A 24,896-nucleotide genomic window follows, 5' to 3' on the forward strand; every position below is an offset into this window, starting at 1 on the left:
AATAAAATAAAATCAATTAAAAACAATAGCACATCAACATAAAAACATATAAACATAAAGCTGGAGCCTGAGGACAGTGTGTCCAAAAGCACAACATCACTATTAATCATAAAACACCTCAAGTTATTTGAAATTCTGAGGACAAACAACACACAAACACACAATGCCTCAGTGATTCAGAGAAGTATATCACAGATCACAGAACTATATCAGGGTGTCTCATGCAGCACTTTAAGTGGGGTTGCATAGTTTATTTGACTCCTGATACCTGGCATCTTTTAGCTTTCACCAGCGCATCAATATCAGGCATCACATCCTGAGTGGCAGCCAACTTCAGGATGTGATTAAAGTGCTTGTGCGTGAGCCTTGAGCACAGCTTTGTTTTATTTATGCTCATTACAGAGAACTTGCTCACAAAGATATGTGGTTCCAAACATGCACAACAGTTTTGCAGCGAGGGCTGTCAAGTTGGGGTAACCTGGCAAGAGATTCTGATAAAATGTGTCCAAGCCAGCTGCGGCAAATTTGCCCTTCAAATCCGAGTCACACTGCAAGTCTATTATTTCAAGTTGGATGCTGAAGGGCAGATCAGAGGGATTCATGGTGAATGGCGAACAAAAAACGTTGAAGTCTTTCTCCAGTTCACCAAAAATCTGAAAGCGTTGCTCAAACTCCCTTAACAGTCCCGTTATTTTATCTTTGAACCGCTTCATGTCTGCCACATGTTGGGTCGCGCACACATTTTTCAGACAGGGGAAGTGAGCTGCATCACCACCGGCGAGTTGCGTCTCCCACAATGACAGCTTCAACTTGAAAGAATGTATGCTGTCATAATACTGCGTGGCAACTTTGTTGCGCCCTTGCAGCTGTTTGTTCAAGTTATTCAGGTGCTCTGTAACATCCACCATAAATGCAAGGTCCTGCATCCATTCTGCGGAATTAAATTCTAACACTGGTTTGCCCTTTTCTTCCATGAACTGTTCAATTTCTTTCGTAAATCAAAGAAACGCCTCAGCACAGCACCTCGGCTTAACCATCTTACCTCAGTGTGGTATGGCAGGCCATAGATGTGGTCTTTCTCTCTGAGAAGGCTGTCAAACTGACGGTGATTCAGGCTTCTGGATCGGATGAAATTAACAGTTTGGATGACCACCTTCATGACGTTATCCATCTTTAATGACTTGCAACACAAAGCCTCCTGTTGCAAAATACAGTGAAAAGTCCAAAAATCACGTCCTCCATTTGCAGATTGCACTTTCTCTCTGAACTTTGTCACAACGCCTGCTTTTTTCCCGATAATTGAGGGCGCACCATCTGTTGCCAGGCTGACAGCGCGGGACCAGTCCACTCTGACCCTGCCCAGCACGCTGACGAGTGCAGTGAAAATATCAGCTGCTGTCGTTGTATCTGTCATCGGCACCAACTCCACGAACTCCTCGGTGACGGTCAATGTGTCATCAACTCCGCGGATGAAAATGGCCAGTTGTGCAACATCTGTAATGTCTGTGCTTTCATCAATTGCAACCGAAAACGCAATAAATGACTTTACTTTTTGCTTCAACTGGCTGTCCAAATCCACTGAAAGATCGGAAATCCTGTCTGCAACTGTGTTTCTTGTCAGGCTGATATTTGCAAAAGCCTGGTGCTTTTCAGGGCACACAATCTCTGCTGCCTTCATCATGCATGTTTTTGCAAATTCACCCTCACTAAATGGTTTTGAAGCCACTGCGATTTCATTAGCAATGAGGTAGCTAGCTTTCACTGCAGCGTCACTGATGTCTCGGCTGTGAGTAAACACAGACTGCTGTTTCTTCAGACCCACCAACAGTTCATTCACCTTCTCTCTTCTCCGCTGTCCTTGAAAGTTGTCATATTTGTCGGCATGAAGACTCACATAACGAAGGTTATATTCTTTCAGCACTGCAACATGCTGTGAACACACCAAACATACAGCTTTCCCATTCAATTCCGTGAATAAATAGAAGGATGACAATTTTTCTTGGAACACTCTGCACTCTGCGTCCACTTTTCTCTTTTTTGACAGAGACATATTGGGGCAATGAGGGTGCCAAAGCACATAATGTTAAAAGTAGAAGCCGTAATAAATATCGCGGGCAAAACAAAGTAGCTCATCCGGACTGGCTGCACTTGCTTGACCTATTTGCTCTGCCCCGGTATAAACAGTTTGCGTCGTGAGGGAGCTTGTTCCACCCCAATGGTGGAACAAGCTCCCTCACGACGCCAGGACAGCGGAGTCACTCACAACCTTCCGGAGACATTTGAAACCCCACCTCTTTAAGGAATACCTGGGATAGGATAAAGTAATCCTTCTACCCCCCCTTACCCCAACCCCCCTAAAAAAACAACAAAAAACAACAACAAAAACATTGTAAAGTGGTTGTACTACTGGCTATAAGGTGAATGCACCAATTTGTAAGTCGCTCTGGATAAGAGCGTCTGCTAAATGACGTAAATGTAAATGTTAACACAATTGCTATTGCGCCATCCAGTGGACACAATTGGAACAGCAGTTTCTTTTATTGAAAAATTGCAGCTAATTTTTATACTTTACAAAATCATCTCACGGGCCGGATTAAACCCGTTTGCGGGCCTGATCCGGCCCGCGGGCCGGACGTTTGACACCCCTGATCTAAATTGATATTGTTTTATGATGATACCATCTATCTTTTCATATTTGTGCAAATCTTTCTAAAACAGAAAATGGACACAATTCAATGGATATCAATCAACAAAGAGGTAAGAATATGTGTGCTATAAGAATATGTTGAAGGCTGCTGTATTGGGCGCAGATGACTGAACTGCCCACTTCTGTGTCTGCAGGTATACAGACAAGGAGGCATACAAAGGTATGTCAGTTGGTATTGGCATGTTATGCAGATCACATTAACCATCCTCCTTCCTTACCTCGTCAATGAATAGGCCTCAACAAGGTATATGTATGAAAACCATTATCAAAACAGTTTTTTTTCATTTACATTCAAGACAAAAACCTAAGTATGAAAACTGTCACATGCATGTTTTGTTAATCATCTGTATAATTCGTATTTTTTGGATTTACAGACTTCCCTCCCTACACCTCTGATGAATATAACAGGAAACCTCTTCGATCACCATACACTGCCAAATCATTCTGGCTATGGATACGGAGAACATCAACACATTAACATCAACAATAGATAGCAGGGTAATTTGTATTATTCTACCACAAAGTATAATGGTTCTATTCTCCGGTCCAGTTGGAGGCAGTAATGCAACATTGTATTGGATTCCAACTACCGTTAAACCCCACCAAAGAAGAAGAAGGTACGCTAGCTAGAACAACAAGAGCTGCCAATTCAAAGTCAGGTGTCAAGGTAAGATCAAGATTTCTAAAATATTCTGTAACGTTTCCATAAGTAAACATTAGTAGTCGGATTATCTGTCCACCAGATCATGTGTAAACAATAGCCATTTGAGCTAACCTTAGCTAGCTTGCTTACTGGCCATTAAAATGACTACCCAAGCTAACTAGCTATCTATCATACCAAGCAACTTTATTTACATTAAAGACGCTGTTGTGAATGTTAACGTTATTTGTTATTAAGACAGCAATGTCAACTTTGTGATGTGTGAATTGTCCATCTTTAAGATGGCATAAATCTATTGGCAACCCTTAGCTAGTAAATTAGCATGGCTAGTTAGCTAGGCTGTTTGTTATCGAAGGCTGGCTAGTTAGCTAGTTAATTTAATTTCAGTAGCTAATCATTAACTAACTGGTCATTTAGAGATTACAAATAAAATGTCATTTTGGTTCGCCATTACTTCAAACAAACTTATTGCTGGTAATTTGGCTATCTAGCTAGATCGCTTCATCCTAGTGAGAAAGGTGACAGTAAAATTCGTCAGTACGATAAAGCTAACCCAACTAGGTCAACATTGCTAACGCTAGCTGTACGATCGCCACAGCAATGCTAGCTAGTGATATGGATTAGTAGATTGCTAGTGGATGGAATATTTAGTTCTATTCCTTTATTAACTAAGCTGTTCCAGTATTTTGTGAAACTCACCTTACATTTTTTTGTGCCTCTTTTGAATCCATTTATAGCCTTCCATGTCTGAACCCAAGTCCCCGGGTTCTTACTGTGGTCTTCCAGCACAGAGAAGCTCACAGTGGGGTCCAGAGATGGTCTTAGTGAAGCTGGAGGACTGTAGTCAACCACTGGAACTCAATGTGATAGTCAAAGAGGAAGAGGAGGAGAGAGAAGTCAAAGAAGAGGAGCTAGGGATTAAAGAGGAGGTGGAGGAGAGAGCAGTCAAAGAAGAGGTGGAGGAGAGAGCAGTCAAAGAAGAGGTGGAGGAGAGAGCAGTCAAAGAAGAGGTGGAGGAGAGAGCAGTCAAAGAAGAGGTGGAGGAGAGAGCAGTCAAAGAAGAGGTGGAGGAGAGAGCATTCACAGAGGAGGAGGAGAGAGCATTCAAAGAGGAGGTGGAGGAGAGAGCATTCACAGAGGAGGAGGAGAGAGCATTCAAATCAAATCAAATCAAATCAAATTTTATTGGTCACATGCGCCGAATACAACAAGTGCAGACATTACAGTGAAATGCTTACTTACAGCCCTTAACCAACAGTGCGTTTATTTTAAACAAAAAAAAAAAAAGTAAGAATAAAACAACAACAAAAAAAAGTGTTGAGAAAAACAAAGAGCAGAAGTAAAATAAAGTGACAGTAGGGAGGCTATATATACAGGGGGGTAACGGTGCAGAGTCAATGTGCGGGGGCACCGGCTAGTTGAGGTAGTTGAGGTAATATGTACATGTGGGTAGAGTTAAAGTGACTATGCATAAATACTTAACAGAGTAGCAGCAGCGTAAAAAGGATGGGGTGGGGGGCAGTGCAAATAGTCCGGGTAGCCATGATTAGCTGTTCAGGAGTCTTATGGCTTGTGGGTAGAAGCTGTTGAGAAGTCTTTTGGACCTAGACTTGGCACTCCGGAACCGCTTGCCGTCGCGGTAGCAGAGAGAACAGTCTATGACTAGGGTGGCTGGAGTCTTTGACAATTTTGAGGGCCTTCCTCTGACACCGCCTGGTATAGAGGTCTTGGATGGCAGGGAGCTTTGCCCCAGTGATGTACTGGGCCGTACGCACTACCCTCTGTAGTGCCTTGCGGTCAGAGGCCAAGCAGTTGCCATACCAGGCGGTGATGCAACCAGTCAGGATGCTCTCGATGGTGCAGCTGTAGAATTTTTTGAGGATCTGAGGACCCATGCCAAATCTTTTTAGTCTCCTGAGGGGGAATAGGCTTTGTCGTGCCCTCTTCACGACTGTCTTGGTGTGCTTGGACCATGATAGTTCGTTGGTGATGTGGACACCAAGGAACTTGAAGCTCTCAACCTGTTCCACTACAGCCCCGTCGATGAGAATGGGGGCGTGCTCAGTCCTCTTTTTTTTCCTGTAGTCCACAATCATCTCCTTTGTCTTGGTCACGTTGAGGGAGAGGTTGTTGTCCTGGCACCACACGGCCAGATCTCTGACCTCCTCCCTATAGGCTGTCTCATCGTTGTCGGTGATCAGGCCTACCACTGTTGTGTCGTCGGCAAACTTAATGATGGTGTTGGAGTCGTGCCTGGCCATGCAGTCATGGGTGAACAGAGAGTACAGGAGGGGACTGAGCACGCACCCCTGAGGGGCCCCCGTGTTGAGGATCAGTGTGGCAGATGTGTTGTTACCTACCCTTACCACCTGGGGGCGGCCCGTCAGGAAGTCCAGGATCCAGTTGCAGAGGGAGGTGTTTAGTCCCAGGATCCTTAGCTTAGTGATGAGCTTAGAGGGCACTATGGTGTTGAATGCTGAGCTGTAGTCAATGAATAGCATTCTCACGTAGGTGTTCCTCTTGTCCAGGTGGGAAAGGGCAGTGTGGAGTGCGATAGAGATTGCATCATCTGTGGATCTGTTGGGGCGGTATGCAAATTGGAGTGGGTCTAGGGTTTCTGGGATTATGCTGTTGATGTGAGCCATGACCAGTCTTTCAAAGCACTTCATGGCTACAGACGTCAGTGCCACGGGTCGGTAGTCATTTAGGCAGGTTATCTTAGAGTTCTTGGGCACGGGGACTATGGTGGTCTGCTTGAAACATGTTGGTATTACAGACTCGGTCAGGGACATGTTGAAAATGTCAGTGAAGACACTTGCCAGTTGGTCAGCACATGCTCGGAGTACACGCCCTGGTAATCCGTCTGGCCCAGCGGCCTTGTGAATGTTGACTTGCTTAAAAGTCTTACTCACATCGGCTACGGAGAGCGTGATCACATAGTCGTCCGGAACAGCTGGTGCTCTCATGCATGCTTCAGTGTTGCTTGCCTCAAGCGAGCATAGAAGTGGTTTAGCTCGTCTGGTAGGCTTGTGTCACTGGGCAGCTCGCGGCTGTGCTTCCCTTTGTAGTCTGTAATAGTTTTCAAGCCCTGCCACATCCGACGAGCGTCAGAGCCAGTGTAGTATGATTCAATCTTAGACCTGTATTGACTCTTTGCCTGTTTGATGGTTCGTCGGAGGTCATAGCGGGATTTCTTATAAGCTTCCGGGTTAGAGTCCCGTTCCTTGAAAGCGGCAGCTCTACCCTTTAGCTCAGTGCGGATGTTGCCTGTAAACCATGGCTTCTGGTTGGGGTATGTACGTACGGTCACTGTGGGGACGACATCATCGATGCACTTATTGATGAAGCCAGTGACTGATGTGGTGTACTCCTCAATGCTGTCTGAAGAATCCCGGAACATGTTCCAGTCTGTGCTAGCAAAACAGTCCTGTAGCTTGGCATCTGCGTCATCTGACCACTTTTTTATTAACCGAATCACTGGTGCTTCCTGCTGGAGGAGGTGGAGGAGAGAGCATTCAAAGAGGAGGCGGAGGAGAGAGCATTCAAAGAGGAGGCGGAGGAGAGAGCATTCAAAGAGGAGGTGGAGGAGAGAGCGTTCAAAGATGAGATGGTGGAGAGAGCAGTCGCAGAGGAGAGAGCAGTCGCGGAGGAGAGACTGGTCACAGAAGTGGAGAACAGGGAAGAGGAGGAAGAAGTAAATGGTAACACTGACCCAGGTAAGTTCAGTTGTGTAGGATGGAGAGAGGTTGGTGCATTGGCAGCCACAGGGGATTCCAGAACTATTATTGGGTCTTTCCACTAATCTGGTGCCTTTTTCTGAAGAGTAACTTGGTTTCATCTAATGTTAAAGGGGCAGTGCAGTTAAAAACGTGATGTTCCTGTTTTGAAAATAATTCCTGGACTTTCAGCCTGTTCAGGTGGGATGGAGGTTTTGGCCCAGATCATGGCCTCACAATCTGATATGAATGATCAGTCATATTTTATTTGCATATGTATCCTCCTACATTGAAGGGGTAAGCGGGGTTGGCTCTGTTTGCCAATCAGGGCTGTATATGTAAATCTTTTTTAATTTGTATCAACATGCCCACAAGATCAGACTGAACATTTAAATGTCATAAGGAGGGTCTGGGAAATCAATGATAAAAAAATATATTTGGAGTTATTTTCATTAAATAAACACACGCAGTGATTTATTAGACATACAGTGATGATTTAAAAGTACTGCATGGGGCTTTAACATTCTGGGCTCTGTTTTCAGCTGGCGGTTAGGAGGCCCAAGTGTCAAACACACGTTAGTTTGGAATTTCATCATGTAAGAACATGAGCACTGGCATTTTCCAGCCCTAACGCCAGGTTTGGCAATTTACCTGTCTAACATCAGCTGACTTGCTCTGAGGTGGGAGGGGTGACAATATTTGAGGCGTGTCCTTTAAAAACACATGCAAAATGGACAGTTTCATGCAGCACTAAAGGGAACGTTTATGACCCACAAACAGCAGGTCTTCTAGGTAATGCTGTTGATTTGGAGAGCGGAAGCGCAGCCTATCCAGCCATGACACACAATGCCCATGGAAGAGAGATGTTCAATTTATGCTGGTGAGTCTCGTATTTAGAAACAGCAAAATATTATTGGATCCCCTCCCATTTCGCTTAATTTGACTAAAAAACAAGCATAGCCTACCCTCCCCTAAATCATGGCTGGTTTAGCAGCATCACATACAGTGGCTTTCAAAAGTATTCACCCCTCTTGGCATTTTTCCTATTTTGTTGCCTTACAACCTGGAATTAAAATTGATTTTTGGGGGGTTTGTATCATTTGATTTACACAACATGCCTACCACTTTGAAGATGCAAAATATTTTTTTGTGTGAAACAAACAAGAAATAAGACAAAAAAACTGAACTTGAGCGTACATAACTATTCACCCCTCCCAAAGTCAATACTTTGTAGAGCCACCTTTTGCAGCAATTACAGCTGCAAGTCTCTTGGGGTATGTCTCTATAAGCTTGGCACATCTAGCCACTGGGATTTTTTCCCATTCTTCAAGGCAAAACTGCTCCAGCTCCTTCAAGTTGGATGGGTTCCGCTGGTGTACAGCAAATTTAAGTCATACCACAGATTCTCAATTGGATTGAGGTCTGGGCTTTGACTAGGCCATTCCAAGACATTTAAATGTTTCCCCTTAAACCACTCAAGTGTTGCTTTAGCAGTATGCTTAGGGTCATTGTCCTGCTGGAAGGTGAACCTCAGTCCCAGTCTCAAATCTCTGGAAGACTAAAACAGGTTTCCCTCAAGAATTTCCCTGTATTTAGCGCCATCCATCATTCCTTCAATTCTGACCAGTTTCCCAGTCCCTGCCGATGAAAAACATCCCCACAGCATGATGCTGCCACCACCATGCTTCACTGTGGGGATGGTGTTCTTGGGGTGATGAGAGGTGTTGGGTTTGCGCCAGACATAGCGTTTTCCTTGATGTCCAAAAAGCTCAATTTTAGTCTCATCTGACCAGAGTACCTTCTACCATATGTTTGGGGAGTCTCCCACATGCCTTTTGGCGAACACCAAACGTGTTTGCTTATTTTTTTCTTTAAGCAATGGCTTTTTTTCTGGCCACTCTTCCGTAAAGCCCAGCTCTGTGGAGTGTACGGGTTAGTGGTCCTATGGACAGATGAAAAATGTATGCACTCACTAACTGTAAGTCGCTCTGGATAAGAGCGTCTGCTAAATGACTAAAATGTAAAATACTCCAATCTCCGCTGTGGAGCTTTGCAGCTCTTTCAGGGTTATCTTTGGTCTCTTTGTTGCCTCTCTGATTAATGCCCTCCTTGCCTGGTCTGTGAGTTTTGTTGGGCGGCCCTCTCTTGGCAGGTTTGTTGTGGTGCCATATTCTTTACATTTTTTAATAATGGATTTTATGGTGCTCTGTGGGATGTTCAAAGTTTCAGATCTTTTTTTATTACCCAACCCTGATCTGTACTTCTCCACAACTTTGTCCCTGACCTGTTTGGAGAGCTCCTTGGTCTTCATGGTGCCGCTTGCATGGTGGTGCCTCTTGCTTTGTGGTGTTGCAGACTCTGGGGCCTTTCAGAACAGGTGTGTATACATACTGAGATCATGTGACAGATCATGTGACACTTAGATTTCACACAGGTGGACTTTATTTAACTAATTATGTGATTTCTGAAGGTAATTGGTTGCACCAGATCTTATTTAGGGGCTTCATAGCAAAGGGGGTAAATACAGATGCACGCACCACTTTTCCGTTATTTTTTTTTTTTATTCCACCAATTTGGACTATTTTGTGGATGTCCATTTACATGAAATAAAAATCCATTTAAAGTACAGGTTGTAATGCAACAAAATAGGAAAAATGCCAAGGGGGATGAATACTTTTGCAAGGCACTGTTGGAGCATCTTTTTATCCTGGCCAGTAGCCCAGTAGCCTGAATAAAGAGGGTTTAAATAGTTTACTGAGATTGCCTTGAAATATTTGCCTTAATGTTTTTCATTATTCACAATTCACATACCAGCGTACTTCATTTTGCTCATTTTGAGTAAGCTATCCAGCCCCATTTTCAAAGAGCGCTCCTGGTCCGATTACCAAAGTCACGGCGCTCCTCCAAACCATTCCATCCTCCTGTAATGCCATAAACTATTGATAGGAGAATAATATTTTTTTATAGACGTGCAAATGTTATGTGTAAAGGCATTTAGGCATGTTCACGGAGAAGCGATTTATGAGTTTATGTTTCTGACCCAATCCTATTTAGAAATATTGTTTTTGTTTGAAAAGGTAGATTGATTGTTTTCTGTTTCATTTTATTAAAACCCAAACCTATTAGAAAGGTTCACCGTTTATGGTGCAATGCAATCTTAAGATGGTTGAATGATGTTTCTAAAAACATTACATTTCCATATTGAAGCAATGCAATTAGAACAATGTGGACTGCAAACATGTTCAACATATTTAGCAAATATTGGGCATGCTATTTAACGAACTAGGCTATAACGGACTAATATTTAAATTGGAGTTGATGACAACGCAATAGATAAAAGACCTTAACTACACAACTTGAAGCAACCACATATTTAGCCATGGAGCACTTACTGATTGGCCAGTGAGGGGCCAAGCCTCGAACACCCACAACTTGTTTATTCATCAAAACCCAGCTATTTTGCTCCACCACAAGCTACTGGGCCCATAATTCCAGTTCTGAAAATTGCAAAAATATTTCTGACAACCCCCCGAAACTATAATTCTACCGCCAGCGCTAATATTTACCATTGCATTAAGTTTGTTAAAATAGAGCCCTCTGTCAAATTTGAAGTTTAGGAATGGCCTATTCAATGTCCAGACCTAATCCCAATTGAGATGTTGTGGCAGGACTTGAAAAGAGCAGTTTATGCTTGAAAAGTTAAAGTAGTTCTGGATACAAGAGTGGGCCAGGATTCCTCCACAGCGACGTGAGAGACTGATCAACAACTACAGGAAGGATTTGGTTGCAGTCATTGCAGCTAAAGGTGGCGCAACCAGTTATTCAGTGTAAGGGGCCAATTACTTGTTCTTACTTTGTTGTTAAATAAATAAAATAAGTATCACATTTTTTTTGGTTATTTGTACACTCAGGTGCCCTTTATCTGATATTAGGTTTTGGTTGAAAATCTGATAACATTCAGTATAAAAAATAGGGAAAATCAGAAAGAGGGCCAATACTTTTTCACGGCACTGTATGGGTAACAGGGTTGACATGTTGTGCTCAACCACTCAGTTTTCCACCACAAAACACCAGAAAATGGCCAAAAAGAGTAGAACCAGCTCACCTGCTTTTACACTATGATTTAACTATTACATGGTCAATGTTTCTTTTGATAAAATATTTCAAAGGAATAGTGTGTGTTATTTAAGCAAGGTTAACCCTCGTGTTGTCCTCCCAAATGCCTTACGCCTTTTGTCCTCTGGGGTCAAAAATGACCCCGCCTGGTTTGACTGTTTATAAAGCATACAGTATACATTTACAATCACTTCTCTGTTTCAACTTTTCAGTCAACTTTATTCCAACTTATTACCTGACATATAACACATGTTATAATTCATTTCCAAAACATTTTCAACTTCAAAACCTAACTTTTTAGTCTGAATGAGCCCTCAGTTGCATGCGAGGCAGGTAGTAATGGCGTGATCTTTGCAGATGTATGCATTGCATTTTTGGCACATTTTGGATGTTTTGAAATCACTTCGGCGAGGGCAGAATTTTCACCTACTCCTTTTGGGTAATGGGCGAGGAAGGGCTGGTCGGCATGAGGGAACTGGGAGAGGGGGAGCTGCTGCAGAGGTAGAGCTGGAGGAGACCTGCTGGATCTCCTTAACCAATTTGACAGCGGCTGACGTGCGGGGAATAACCTTGCATCGCTTGATGTGAGGTATCACCAGTTGTCGCCCAAGCTCCTCCATGAAGAGCCTTCTCTTGTTGTACTTTCCCTGATTCCAGGCTGGCTTGATTTCAGACCATAGGACAAAAGAGTTGTATGCAGACACGTCGAGAATGTTGTATAAGACAACGAGTGGCCAACGGGCTGTCATTCTTTTGCACGTGTACACACTGGTAACTTTGTCAAGGTTATCAACACCACCTTTGTTGTGATTGTAATCTTCAATGATTTTGGGCCTTTTGTCATCCCTGTTGCTCACAGCAGCATCCCGATGCAGAGTGCTCATCAGAAGAACATTTTTCTGTTTTTTGGGGTGATATGACACTAGAGCATGGGTCTCGGTGAAGGCAAACTTCGATGAGAACCGTGCCCGGTCCTTTTTGACACCAGAGCAGGGGGGAAGCTCAGGCTTATTCCTCCGTACTGTTCCCACCATGTACAGCTTTCTTTTCAGCAGCTGCAAGCTAAGAGCATGTGAAGTAAAAAAAGTTGTCACAGGTGATTGTTTTCCCCCGAGACCTTCTGTCATGTCAAGGACAACTCTCATGCCCTGATTTTTTTTCTGACTGCGCACCAGCCGGTTTGCAAGTGTACCTGCATGTTCCATGCATAGCTAGACCTGGCATCGCATGCTACCCATATTTTTATCCCATATTTCCCTGGTTTACTCGGGATGTACTGTTTGAATGGACAGCGACCTCTGAAGGGGACCAGGCGCTCATCCACAGTCACATCAGTACCTGGATCGTACATCAACGGCAGGAGAGACACCCACTTGTCCCATACATCTCGAATGGGAGCAAGTTTGTCTCGTGCACGGCGATTTTCTCTTGTGGCTTTATCATCAAATCTAATCACTCTTGAGATTTTATGAAACATCTTGAGTGTCATGGTAGCACGGAAAATTGTCCTACCAGACTCGGCATGCCATAAACTAGATGTAGCTTCCTTACTAGATCGGTACACGCCAGCAAGAATCAACACACCCACATATGCCTGCAAATCCATTTGATCCATCTTTCTCCACTTGTTGCCATAAACGCGCGCCCTCCTTGTTTGTCATGCTCAGCACTGCGTCTTCAATAGGCTTTGGCAGAAACAGGTCAAAAGTGGACTTTATGTCATCAATCCGAGACCTTGCATATGCAGTTGGACCATGGTGGCTTGTATCTCTCTCTGCTGTCAACATGCGTCGTCGGGTCACTGGGAGGGATGGAAGACCAGATCAATGTTTCATCCTTTGACTGGAAATATTCTTCCATCTCAGCTGGGTCCTCTTCCTCAGATTCTACCTCATCTGTTGATTCTTCGTCTTCATCATAATAGATGATGTCCTCCACTTCTGACACTTCTTCCATTTCAACTTCAGATTCTACCTCATCTGTTGATTCTTCATCATAATAGGTGCAGTGCTCCACTTCTGACACTTCTTCCATACCAGCTTCAGATTCTACGTCATCATCACGTTCATCCATTTCCTTATATTCATAATCATCTTCCATTTCTGCAGCAGGAGATGTGGGGGAATCTTCGGAGGTCCTCCTGGTCATTATTTTCTTTTATTTCAAAAATTATCTTGCAAGCCTCCTGTGCATTATAAAACTTCTGCCTCCTCATTGTGCTGCCTGTCTCTCTCAGACTAAAATGTGAAATGCCCAAACACCTGTGAGAAAATACTTTTTTTGTTGTTGTTGTTGTCATAACCATTGCTTGACCCCACACATCAAAGAAACATGATCAAAGATGTTTTGCCAAGCAGTATGTACTCTTTGTGCTGCGGGGTCTTTTTGACCCCAGAGGACAACAGAAGTTATTACATTTAGTAAAACACCCATAATTCAATCAAATTACTTCAAATTTGTTTGAATCATAAAGAGCATAGTATTAAACAACTACCGTTATTTTCAGACCAATTGATGAATAAAAAACATATTTTGTCGGCAAAAGATTTAATTTGGGGTCAGAATGACCCCAGGACAACAGGAGGGTTTTTTAAAGATAAACGTTTCGGCCTTCATCAGAATAATCACTCAAAGGGAAGTGCCAGTGTTATGTCTTTTCCTTTGCAATGATGATTTGTTTTTTAGGTTGCACCTCGACTCACGTTGGTTGAGCACCCTCTTCCTCTTTCCAAAACGAATAGTTTCACCATATTAAAACGAGAGTTCAGTTTTATGTAACAGGGTTTCCCTTAGAATGAGGGACAGACGTAAACTAATCACATGAAATAAATAATAATCTTCAGAAATGACTTTCTCAAAGCAACAAAATCACTTTACAATTATGGTTAAAATGTTGATACATTTTGGTGTTAGATGGGTTAAAATCTTCCTAGAAGTCACTGAGGGTGCACAAGAGTGATTTCGTCACTTCAGATTTATTGAATTTTCTGTGGTCTGTATTAAAGGGCACTTCATTTAATATAATAAGCTTTTAAAATGCAATATTGGTGCACAATTTCTACTTAAAATATCAAAGTGATGCAAAATGCACACTTTTCCTGGAACTACCCTGTTCTGTTTGTTTAAAGAGGCGGCAGTTAGCCTAACGGTTAGAGAGGTGAGCCACCAACCAAAGGATTGCCCGTTTGAATTCCGGGTCCTGGAGAGAAGTTGGTGGCAACGGGATTCCAAAACTATGGCTGGAAAAGATGTTGAAGTGAGCTGTCAACTGGAAGGTTGATGGTATAAAATCCTAGATGTCATCGCCCGCTGTTGTTCCTTGAGTAAGGCACTTAACCCCTCCACAACAACTGCTCCACAGGCGCCATAGTATGGAAGTCCCCTGCTCCAACCTCTCCTATCTCCAAATCTAGAATCCTGAGTTGCTACATCCATTTTTGGACATTGAAATGAATGATATATATACTCATTGATTCTTGAAGAATATAACTTAGAAATGGCTCATGAGTCTAGTTCAACGGTCGTTCTCCATCAGAACCAACATATAAGCTTGTTTTACTCCAATGTTTGTAAACAAACACTGTATAGGCGCAAAACATGTTGATATCATGGATGGTCAGTCCTTGCATCTTTAGATCTGTCTATTAATTTGAGAGTGGTTACATTTCTCAAAGCCCATCCCTCAGATCTTTACCGAATCAGAGATGGGGTGGTTCTTTGTCATTAGTTTAATTGAGGATTCTTGCTTCAAGACCAAGTGCAGAAAAAATTCTGTTTTTCCTGTGTTTTATATCATATTGTGCGACAGCTGATGAAACTAACATTGTAAAAGTGTGATTTTTTTAATACGTTATTTCCAGATAGTTGCTGGTTGAAAATACAATTTCCACAGGACCTTCTAATCAGCAGGCTTGCATGGGTGGGAGTTTAGGCTTGCCATGGTGATGTCACCATGTGGTAAATTGTGGCAAAGTTCTTGCTGGAGAAATAGTTTATTTTGGCTAAAAATCATTTTTTTCCCCAACTTCAATGGAAATCTACACTGAACAAAAATATAAACGCAACATGTAAAGTATTGGTCCCATGTTTCATGAGCTGAAATAAAAGATCACAGAATATATGCATATGCACAAATCATTACACAGGTGCACCTTGTGCTGGGGACAATAAAAGGCCACTCTAAAATGTGCAGTTTTGTCATGCAACACAATGCAACAGATGTGAAGTTTTGAGGGAGCGTGCAATTGCCATGTTGACTGCAGGAATGTCCACCAGAGCTTTTTCCAGATAATGTAATGTTCATTTTTCTACCATAAGCCGCCTCCAACGTGGTTTCAATTAATTTGGCAGTACGTCCAACCGGCCTCACAACTGCAGACCACATGTAACCACGCCAGCACAGGACCTCCACATCTGGCTTCTTCACCTGCAGTTTGCACAACTGAAGAATATCTGCACAAACTGTCAGAAATCATCTCAGGGAACCTCATCTGTGTGCTCATCGTCCGGTGTCGTAACCGACTTCAGTTGGCAAATGCTCACCTTCGATGGCCACTGCCACGCTGGAGAAGTGTGCTCTTCATGGATGAATCCCGGTTTCAACTGTACCGGACAGATGGCATGTGGACAAGCGGTTTGCTGATGTCAACGTTGTGAACAGCGTGCCAATGATGGCGGTGGGGTTATGGTATGGGCAGGCACACGCTACGGATAATGAACACGATTGCATTTTATTGATGGCAATTTGAATGCCCAGAGATACCGTGACGAGATCCTGAGGCCCATTGTCGTGCCATTCATCCACTGCCATCACCTCATGTTTCTGCATGATAATAAATGCATGTCGCAAGGATCTGTACACAATTCCTGGAAGCTGAAAATGTCCAAGTTCTTCCATGGCCTGCAAACTCACCAGACATGTCACCCATTGAACATGTTTGGGATGCTCTGGATCGACGTAATGACAGCGTGTTCCAGTTCACTCCAATATCCAGCAACTTCGCACAGCCATTAAGGAGGAGTGAGACAACGTTCCACAGGCCACAATCAACTTCCTAATCAACTCTATGCAACAGAGATGTTGTGCTGCATGAGAAAAATGGTGGTCACACCAGATACTGAATGGTTTTCTGATCCACATTCCTACCTTTAAAATTTTTTTTATCTGTGACCAACAGATGCATATCTGTATTTCCAGTCATGTGAAATCCATAGATTAGGGCCTAATGAATGTTTTTCAATTCACTGATTTCCTTATGAGTATAATTTTTGAATGTGCATGTTGTGTTTTATATTTTTGTTCAGTGTATTAAAGTAAGGTACCTAATTGTTACCCAATAAATGATTTGATATTGATATAAAAACGTATGCATTGGGCCTTTAAACAAGCATTTTAAAGACCATTTCAATGCTGTTCCTGATTGCAACCCCATATTTGTTCATTTTCCCACAGGAGAGAGCTCCAATCCAGGCTCAGATAGCGATCCCAGTACCACAGCATCAGGAAACCATAAACAACACAGACAGAGGAACTCAAGACAGAAACATCACCACTGCATGGACTGCTTCACTAGTTTCTATGAGCCAGAGGAGTTGAGAAGGCACACTTGTAGGCCCCACCCCTGCTCAGATTGCAGAGGCAGCTTTATTTGTCCAACTCACCTCAAATCAAAACAGGCTCAAAAAAGGAAGACGACATACCCGTGTGGTCAATGTGGGAAGATATGTGAAACACCAAGCAAACTCAAGACGCACCAGATAACTCATACAGGAGAGAAGCCATACCACTGCTCTGTTTGTGGGAAGGGTTGCAGTAATTCGGACCATCTAAAGACACACCAGAGAACTCATACAGGAGAGAAGCCTTACCACTGCTCCAAATGCGGAAAGAGTTTCAGTCAGTTATCAACTCTGAGAAACCACCACCTAACTCACACAGGAGAGAAGCCTTACCTCTGCTCTCATTGTGGGAAGAGTTTCAGTCAGTTAGCCAACCTAAATACACACCAGTTAATTCACACAGGAGAGAAGCCTTACCTCTGCTCTCAATGCGGGAAGGATTTCAGACATCCAAGAGAATTAAAGTCACACATGAGAACTCACACAGGAGAGAAGCCGTTCCACTGCTCCCAATGTGGAAAGAGTTTCAGTCAGTTATCAACTCTGAAAAAACACCAGCTAACGCACACAGGAGAGAAGCCTTACCTCTGCTCTCAATGTGGGAAGCGTTTTACCACATTATGTGAACTAAAGGCACACCAGATAACTCACACAGGAGAGAAGCCTTACCACTGCTCACAATGTGGGGATAGTTTCACCAGTTTATATTTCCTAAAGAAACACCAGCGAATTCACAAGGGAGGAAAGCTGTTCCACTGCTCCCCGTGTGGTAAGAGTTTCAGTCAGTCATCAACTCTTAAAAAACACCAGATAACGCACACAGGGGAGAAACCTTACCACTGCTCTCATTGTGGAAAGAGTTTCAGTCTGTCAGGAAACCTAAAGAGACACCAGGTAACCCACACAGTAGAGAAGCCTTACCGCTGCTCTCATTGCGGGAAGAGTGTCAGTCAGTTACAACACCTAAAGACACACCAGTTAATTCACACCGGAGAGAAGCCATACCACTGCTGTCAGTGTGGGAAGAGTTTCAGTCAGTCATCAACTTTGAAGAAACACCAGAGAACTCACACAGGAGAAAAGCTGTGTCATCAGATCTGAAGACACCAGCTTGTTCACATAGGGGAGAAGCCTTAACTCCACTTTCAATGTAGGGATAGTTTCACCAGTTTTATATATTTTTTTAAAACACCAACTAATTATGACTAACAATAACTTACTTGGTTAAATAACAAGGGGGGGGGGGGTGACTTGCAAAGGAGTGTGGCACCTGCTCCCTGTGTGCTTCTGTCACCAGGTGAAAAAACCTTTCCAAGCCAAACCTTCATATGATGACCGCTAACCGCTACACACAGTCTACATCATTGCCTACTAGAACTAACGTGTTAGTAAACCTGCTACAATCATGCAGTACAGTGTACAGTCAGAAAGCAGTTTAGCAGTTACACCGGCGGGCCCCGGTGGCAATAAATTAATAAAATCATAAGCTTAAGTTACCTTGACTTGGAAGAGTTCCAGTGTTGGATAGCCATAGCCAGCTAGCTAACCTAGCATCCCTCTCTGTTTAAGCCCGGTGTTTGAGTAGGCAAAACTAGCTAGCTGCTTTTGCTAGCTAAGTGAAAATGAAAAAAAAAAAAATACAACCAGATACAGCTAGGTCTCCCTCTCTCTCTCTTCTCCTTAATTTTGGAAGAAATTAATTTGTTAACTGTTCAACTGTTGTCTTTGTCTCTCTTTGAGTCAACTACTCACCACATTTTATGTACTATGTACTGCAGTGCTAGCTAATTGTAGCGTATGCTTTCAGTACTGGATTATTTATCTGATCCTTTGATTGGGGGGACAACATGTTCGTTCATGTTGCAAGAGCTCTGATAGGTTGGAGGGCGTCCTCTGGAAGTTGTCATAATTACTGTGTAAGTCTATGGAAGGGGGTGAAAACCATGAGCCTCCTAGGTTTTGTATTGAAGTCAATCTACCCAGATGTGGACAGAACCTAGCTGTCCTGCGGCTACTCCATGGTGTGCTGAGGCTACTGTAGACCTTCATTGCAAAACAGTGTGTTTTAATCAATTATTTGGTGACGTGAATATATTTAGTATAGATTTACCTAAAATGTTTCACTATTTAGATTTGTCTGAAATTCACTGAAGAGGTGGCTCCTCCCCTTCCTCCTCTGAGGAGCCTTCACTACTCTATGGGGTATAAACTTCCTTCTTAACCTCTGATGACACATTCTAACCAACACAAAATATTGTTTCCTACTATCAATAAAGTACATTTCTGTTTCAAAACTATACTGTAAGTCCTACATACACATGCTTAGTACTCTTAGAAAGGTAAGAACTGTGGGATTCAGAAACAATGTGACTACTACAGAGCCCGAAATACAGCAGATATTAAGAGGTTTGAAAGTCTAGGTTTGAGATCAAATATGTCACCAATTAGTGTTCCAAAAGGAATTTTTAGCAATCAGGGCTTTCCACTTAAGGAGTAAGAAAGTAATAAATAAGACACAGAAAGGTGAAGAAACTTCAAACTTGTTTTCCCATTCACTTTTCCTATTGTAAACGATGAGTTAGCTAAACGGCGAATGTGGAGGATGCATTCAAGGTAATGTGGATGGAGAAGGAAATGCATTGTGAAGGGGTCTCAGACCAACGCCTACGCACCTGCTCTACTGAGTCCCTGTGACTGGCACAGACATCCAAGCTGTCTGGTTCTGTGAAAAGAGGACGCTGCGCCTAACCACAGAAAAATCCCCTTCAGCTAGAAGATGCTTACTTCTCCCTCATCAAATGTAAAATGTCGCAAGATGATATTGTCCAGTTCCTGTATGAGAAGTCAAGTATCGGTCAAACCCATGTTTTTGAAGCTATTAAAATACTGACAAGATGATTGGCGCTTACGGGGATAGGTAGATGTATTAAGCTGTTAGGGGATGTCAAGCCAGGAAGGGTTGGGGAGGCTTTATAAGTTACAGGATGTCTTAGACACCTCTCAGAACTTGGGGAGAGCTATCAATATTGTACTCTGTACCAACTTCTGCCTGCAATTGCATTAACTAAAGAATAATCTGAATACTTTGACGAAGAGTCAGTGTTTCCTTCTTACCACCACATATTGATTTGAGCATCATTACACCTGATCATCAGTGGAAGAATTTGAGCCAACAATTGCTTTACAATGACCATCAGGGTGGATCCTTTCCATGCATACTAAATGGTTGCACTTTTGGTGACTTGACCTACATTGCATACTCTATGACTACGTCCATAGCACATGATTTATGGCCTTTATTGGGGGGGGGGGGGGTTCTTATGACATTCCCAGCAGTAAGATTTTAGTTAGATTTCCAAAACGACAAGGCCTGTAGCTTTCAGATGTCACTTTCTATTTTCTGATGTATTTTTTTTTTGGGGGGTGCAGTTAATATGTGGAACAGTAACCGTGAGTAACACATGACAGATGGTAATGATCACAGTAATGGAGTGAAAATGTAAAGGTAAAATAAATTATATAGTAATTAATGATGAATTAGATAATCAATCAATCAAAAATATTTTTAACAAATGAACATATTGTTAAGTGAAAGTGCTGAATAGTACCAGAGCTTAAACCCTTATAGACCCTAGCATGTCTTGGGGATCCCCTGTTATTGGTAATGGTGAGAGGTTAGCATGTCTTGGGGATCCCCTGTTATTGGTAATGGTGAGAGGTTAGCATGTCTTGGGGATCCCCTGTTATTGGTAATGGTGAGAGGTTAGCATGTCTTGGGGATCCCCTGTTATTGGTAATGGTGAGAGGTTAGCATGTCTTGGGGATCCCCTGTTATTGGTAATGGTGAGAGGTTAGCATATCTTGGGGGTCCCCTGTTATTGAGCTCAGGTGCATCCTGTTTCCAATGGTTCATCCTTGAGATGTTTCTACTACTTGATTGGAGTCCACCTGTGGTCAATTCAATTATTTGGACATGATTTGGAAAGGCACACAGCTGTCTATATAAGGTCCCACAGCTGACAGTGCATGTCAGAGCAATAATCACACCATGAGGTCGATGGAATTGTCCATAGAGCTCCGAGACAGGATTGTGTCGAGGCACAGATCTGAGGAAGGGTACCAAAAAATGTCTGCAGCATTGAAGGTCCCCAAGAACACAGTGGCCTCCATCATTCTTAAATGGAAGAAGTTTGGAACCACCAAGACTCTTCTTAGAGCTGGCCACCTGGCTAAACTGAGCAATCGGGGGAGAAGGGCCTTGGTCATATATATAAATATATATATTTTTGTGTGTGTGAGTGTAGTGTTAGATAGTAGGGTATTTGTTATTTATTTTTTCAAGCAAAGTATAAGGGAGTTATACTCCAGTCTAGTAGGTGGCGGTAATGCAACATTTATTGGATGCCAACCGCCGTTAAATCTCATCGAAGAAGAAGTTAAACCCCGGGATGACCCTGTAGGGGAGATGGAGGAGGAATGGGACGCTGACAGAAAGACGGCGGAACGTACAAGTGGATTCTGATTCCAATGGCGGTAGAATCAAGGAGAGTTGGAGTCTTGTTCAAAAGAATGGAAAACGGAGCCAAGTAGTGAACAGTGAAGAGAAGGTCCCTTCATATCTAGTAGGAGGACGGTTTGTTAATGAGGAAGTACCAATATTGAAGAATCCATTTGAGATATCCAAACTGGTGGAGAGAGTGTTGGGTAAATTGAAGGCTGTGAGGATCACGAGAGGTGTGCTTGTTTTGATATATTGTGCTTCTGCAGATCAGAAGGATCACGCGTTGTATCTCACCTGATTTGATAAGTTTGAAGTGTCGTGTGTGTCTCTTCGGAACAGGGCACCCCTCAAGGGGGTTATATCTGGCGTCTCGTGGGAAGTCGATTTTTGAACAGATTACAAATATTCGTTGTAAAGCTTTTGGTCATGTTTCAAGTGTTTGCAGAAGGGAGAAGCCAAGATGTCCAAGTAGTGGAAAATATAATATCATGCGTTATAAAAGTGAGGAAAATGTGACATGTTGCAATTGTGGTGGGAACCATGAAGCTACATCTTTCGATTGCCTGACAAGGGTGAAAGAGAATGAGGTGGCCAAAGTCAGGGCAGTCCAGAGCATTTCATATGCAGCAGCTGTTAAAAGGGTTGAGGGTTTGAATGGTTCTCTTGAAGAGTCCATGGTGGTGGATGGGCCTTCACTGCAGGCTGCAGGGGTTGCCTTTCACCAGCAGGACCCTGATATTTTAAAGGTTAAGAAGGTGGACTTTGTGGCCTTTATAGCTATGGTGATTAAATGGCACTGCCAAGGTGGACAGAAGGTCCAGGAAGATGGATATCATTGTGGATGTGGCAGAGCCATAGCTATAAAGCGGTGGAGTTACAGGGAATATTGTCACAAGCCGTACCACCCTCTCAGGCCCTAGAGCCTGAGAAATTGAGATTTGAAAGAAGGACGAAGTGGGAGTTTTGTTTTGTTTTTGTCAATGTACCTAATTTTATTTAGGTGAATTAAGTTAGTTTCCCTATCACATATGGATTTTCTTTTTAACTTGTTTAGGTTTTTCAACCCGTCCAGTTGGTGGCAGAAAATACACATTTTTGGGTTGTAGACTGCCATAAAACCCACAGAAGAAGGGGAGCTGGCGGAAGCAGAAGTGTCGTTTGAAGCTGAAAGCACGTCGAGTACAGTTAGCGAAAAAGATGAGTGGACAACAGTGAAGTCCAAGAAGGAGTGGTATGGTGTTGATATCATAGTAACCAGGAGTGGTATGGTGTTGATATCATAGTAACCAGGAGTGGTATGGTGTTGATATCATAGTAACCAGGAGTGGTATGGTGTTGATATTAAGTAACCAGGAGTGGTATGGTGTTGATATCATAGTAACCAGGAGTGGTATGGTGTTGATATCATAGTAAACAGGAGTGGTATGGTGTTGATATCATAGTAACCAGGAGTGGTATGGTGTTGATATCATAGTAACCAGGAGTGGTATGGTGTTTATCATAGTAACCAGGAGTGGTATGGTGTTGATATCATAGTAACCAGGAGTGGTATGGTGTTTATCATAGTAACCAGGAGTGGTATGGTGCTGATATCATAGTAACCAGGAGTGGTATGGTGTTGATATCATAGTAACCAGGAGTGGTATGGTGTTGATATCATAGTAACCAGGAGTGGTATGGTGTTGATATCATAGTAACCAGGAAGTGGTATGGTGTTGATATCATAGTAACCAGGAGTGGTATGGTGTTGATATCATAGTAACCAGGAAGTGGTATGGTGTTGGTATCATAGTAACCAGGAAGTGGTATGGTGTTGATATCATAGTAACCAGGAGTGGTATGGTGTTGATATCATAGTAACCAGGAGTGGTATGGTGTTGATATCATAGTAACCAGGAAGTGGTATGGTGTTGGTATCATAGTAACCAGGAAGTGGTATGGTGTTGATATCATAGTAACCAGGAGTGGTATGGTGTTGATATCATAGTAACCAGGAGTGGTATGGTGTTGATATCATAGTAACCAGGAAGTGGTATGGTGTTGATATCATAGTAACCAGGAGTGGTATGGTGTTGATATCATAGTAACCAGGAGTGGTATGGTGTTGATATCATAGTAACCAGGAAGTGGTATGGTGTTGGTATCATAGTAACCAGGAAGTGGTATGGTGTTGATATTGTGTGTGTGTATCTAAAGAGCAAAAGGAAGCATTGTGGCTCGCGGAATTCATTCTGGCTATGGATACGGAGATCATCAACACATTAACATCAACAATAGTCGGCAGGGTAATTTGTATTTTCCTATCACAAAGTATAATGGAATATGCTCCGGTCCAGTTGGAGGCGGTAATGCAACATTATATTGGATGCCAACCGCCGTTAAACCCAACCAAAGAAGAAGAAGTTACGCTACCTAGAACAACATGAGCTGCTAATTCAAAGTCAAGTGTCAAGGTAAAATCAAGATTTCTAACATATTCTGTAACTTCTATGAATAAACATTAGTAGTCGGATTATTTGTTCACGTCATCATGTGTAAACAATAGCCATTTGAGCTAACGTTAGCTAGCTTGCTTACTGGCCATTAAAATAGCTACCCGAGCTAACTAGCTATCTGTCTATCTGACATACCAAGCAAGGTTATCTTAACGACGCAGTTGTGAATTATACCGTTATGTGTTATTAAGACAACAATGTCAACTATGTGATGTGTGAATTGTCAATCTTTAAAATGGCATAAATCTATTGGCAACCCTTAGCTAGTAAGTTAGCATGGCTAGTTAGCTAGGCTGTTGGTTATCGAAGGCTGGCTAGCTAACTTGTTAATTTAATTTCAGGAGCTAATCATTAGCTAACTGGTCATTTAGAGATTACAAATCAAATATCATTTTGGTTCGCCATTGCTTCAAACGAACTTCTTGCTGGTAATTTGGCTGTCTAGCTAGATTGTTTCATCCTAGTGAGAAAGGTGACAGTAAAAAGCTAAAGCTAACCCAACTAGCTCAACATAGCTAACGCTAGCTGTACGATCGCCAAAGCAATGCTAGCTAGCTATATGTATTAGTGGATGGAATATTTAGTTATAATCCTTAATTAACTAAGCTGTTCCAGTATTTTGTGAAACTCGCCCTGTTTGTGAAACTCACCTTACATTTTTTTGTGCCTCTTTTGAATCCATTTATAGCCTTCCATGTCTGAACCCAAGGCCCCGGGTTCTTACTGTGGTCTTCCAGCACAGAGAAGCTCACAGTGGGGTCCAGAGATGGTCTTAGTGAAGCTGGAGGACTGTAGTCAACCACTGGAACTCAATGTGATAGTCAAAGAGGAAGAGGAGGAAGAGAGAGAAGTCAAAGAAGAGGAGCTAGGGATTAAAGAGGAGGTGGAGGAGAGAGCATTCAAAGAAGAGGTGGAGGAGAGAGCATTCAAAGAAGAGGTGGAGGAGAGAGCATTCAAAGAAGAGGTGGAGGAGAGAGCATTCAAAGAAGAGGTGGAGGAGAGAGCATTCAAAGAAGAGGTGGAGGAGAGAGCATTCAAAGAAGAGGTGGAGGAGAGAGCATTCAAAGAAGAGGTGGAGGAG

At 42.7% G+C, this 24,896-nt stretch overlaps 1 protein-coding gene across 1 annotated transcript; it reads left to right on the plus strand.

Annotated features, from left to right (window-relative positions):
* The first annotated feature begins 6,887 nt into the window (after positions 1–6,887).
* LOC123485375 (zinc finger protein 501-like) lies at positions 6,888–18,177 on the plus strand. The gene is made up of 2 exons (XM_045216283.1): positions 6,888–7,084; positions 16,653–18,177. The coding sequence occupies exons 1-2, from the start codon at positions 6,976–6,978 to the stop codon at positions 17,918–17,920; spliced, it is 1,377 nt and encodes a 458-aa protein (XP_045072218.1). The 5' UTR covers positions 6,888–6,975; the 3' UTR covers positions 17,921–18,177.
* The last annotated feature ends 6,719 nt before the right edge of the window (positions 18,178–24,896 follow it).

Source organism: Coregonus clupeaformis, unplaced genomic scaffold (assembly GCF_020615455.1).
Source record: "Coregonus clupeaformis isolate EN_2021a unplaced genomic scaffold, ASM2061545v1 scaf0663, whole genome shotgun sequence".
Lineage (NCBI taxonomy): Eukaryota > Metazoa > Chordata > Actinopteri > Salmoniformes > Salmonidae > Coregonus > Coregonus clupeaformis.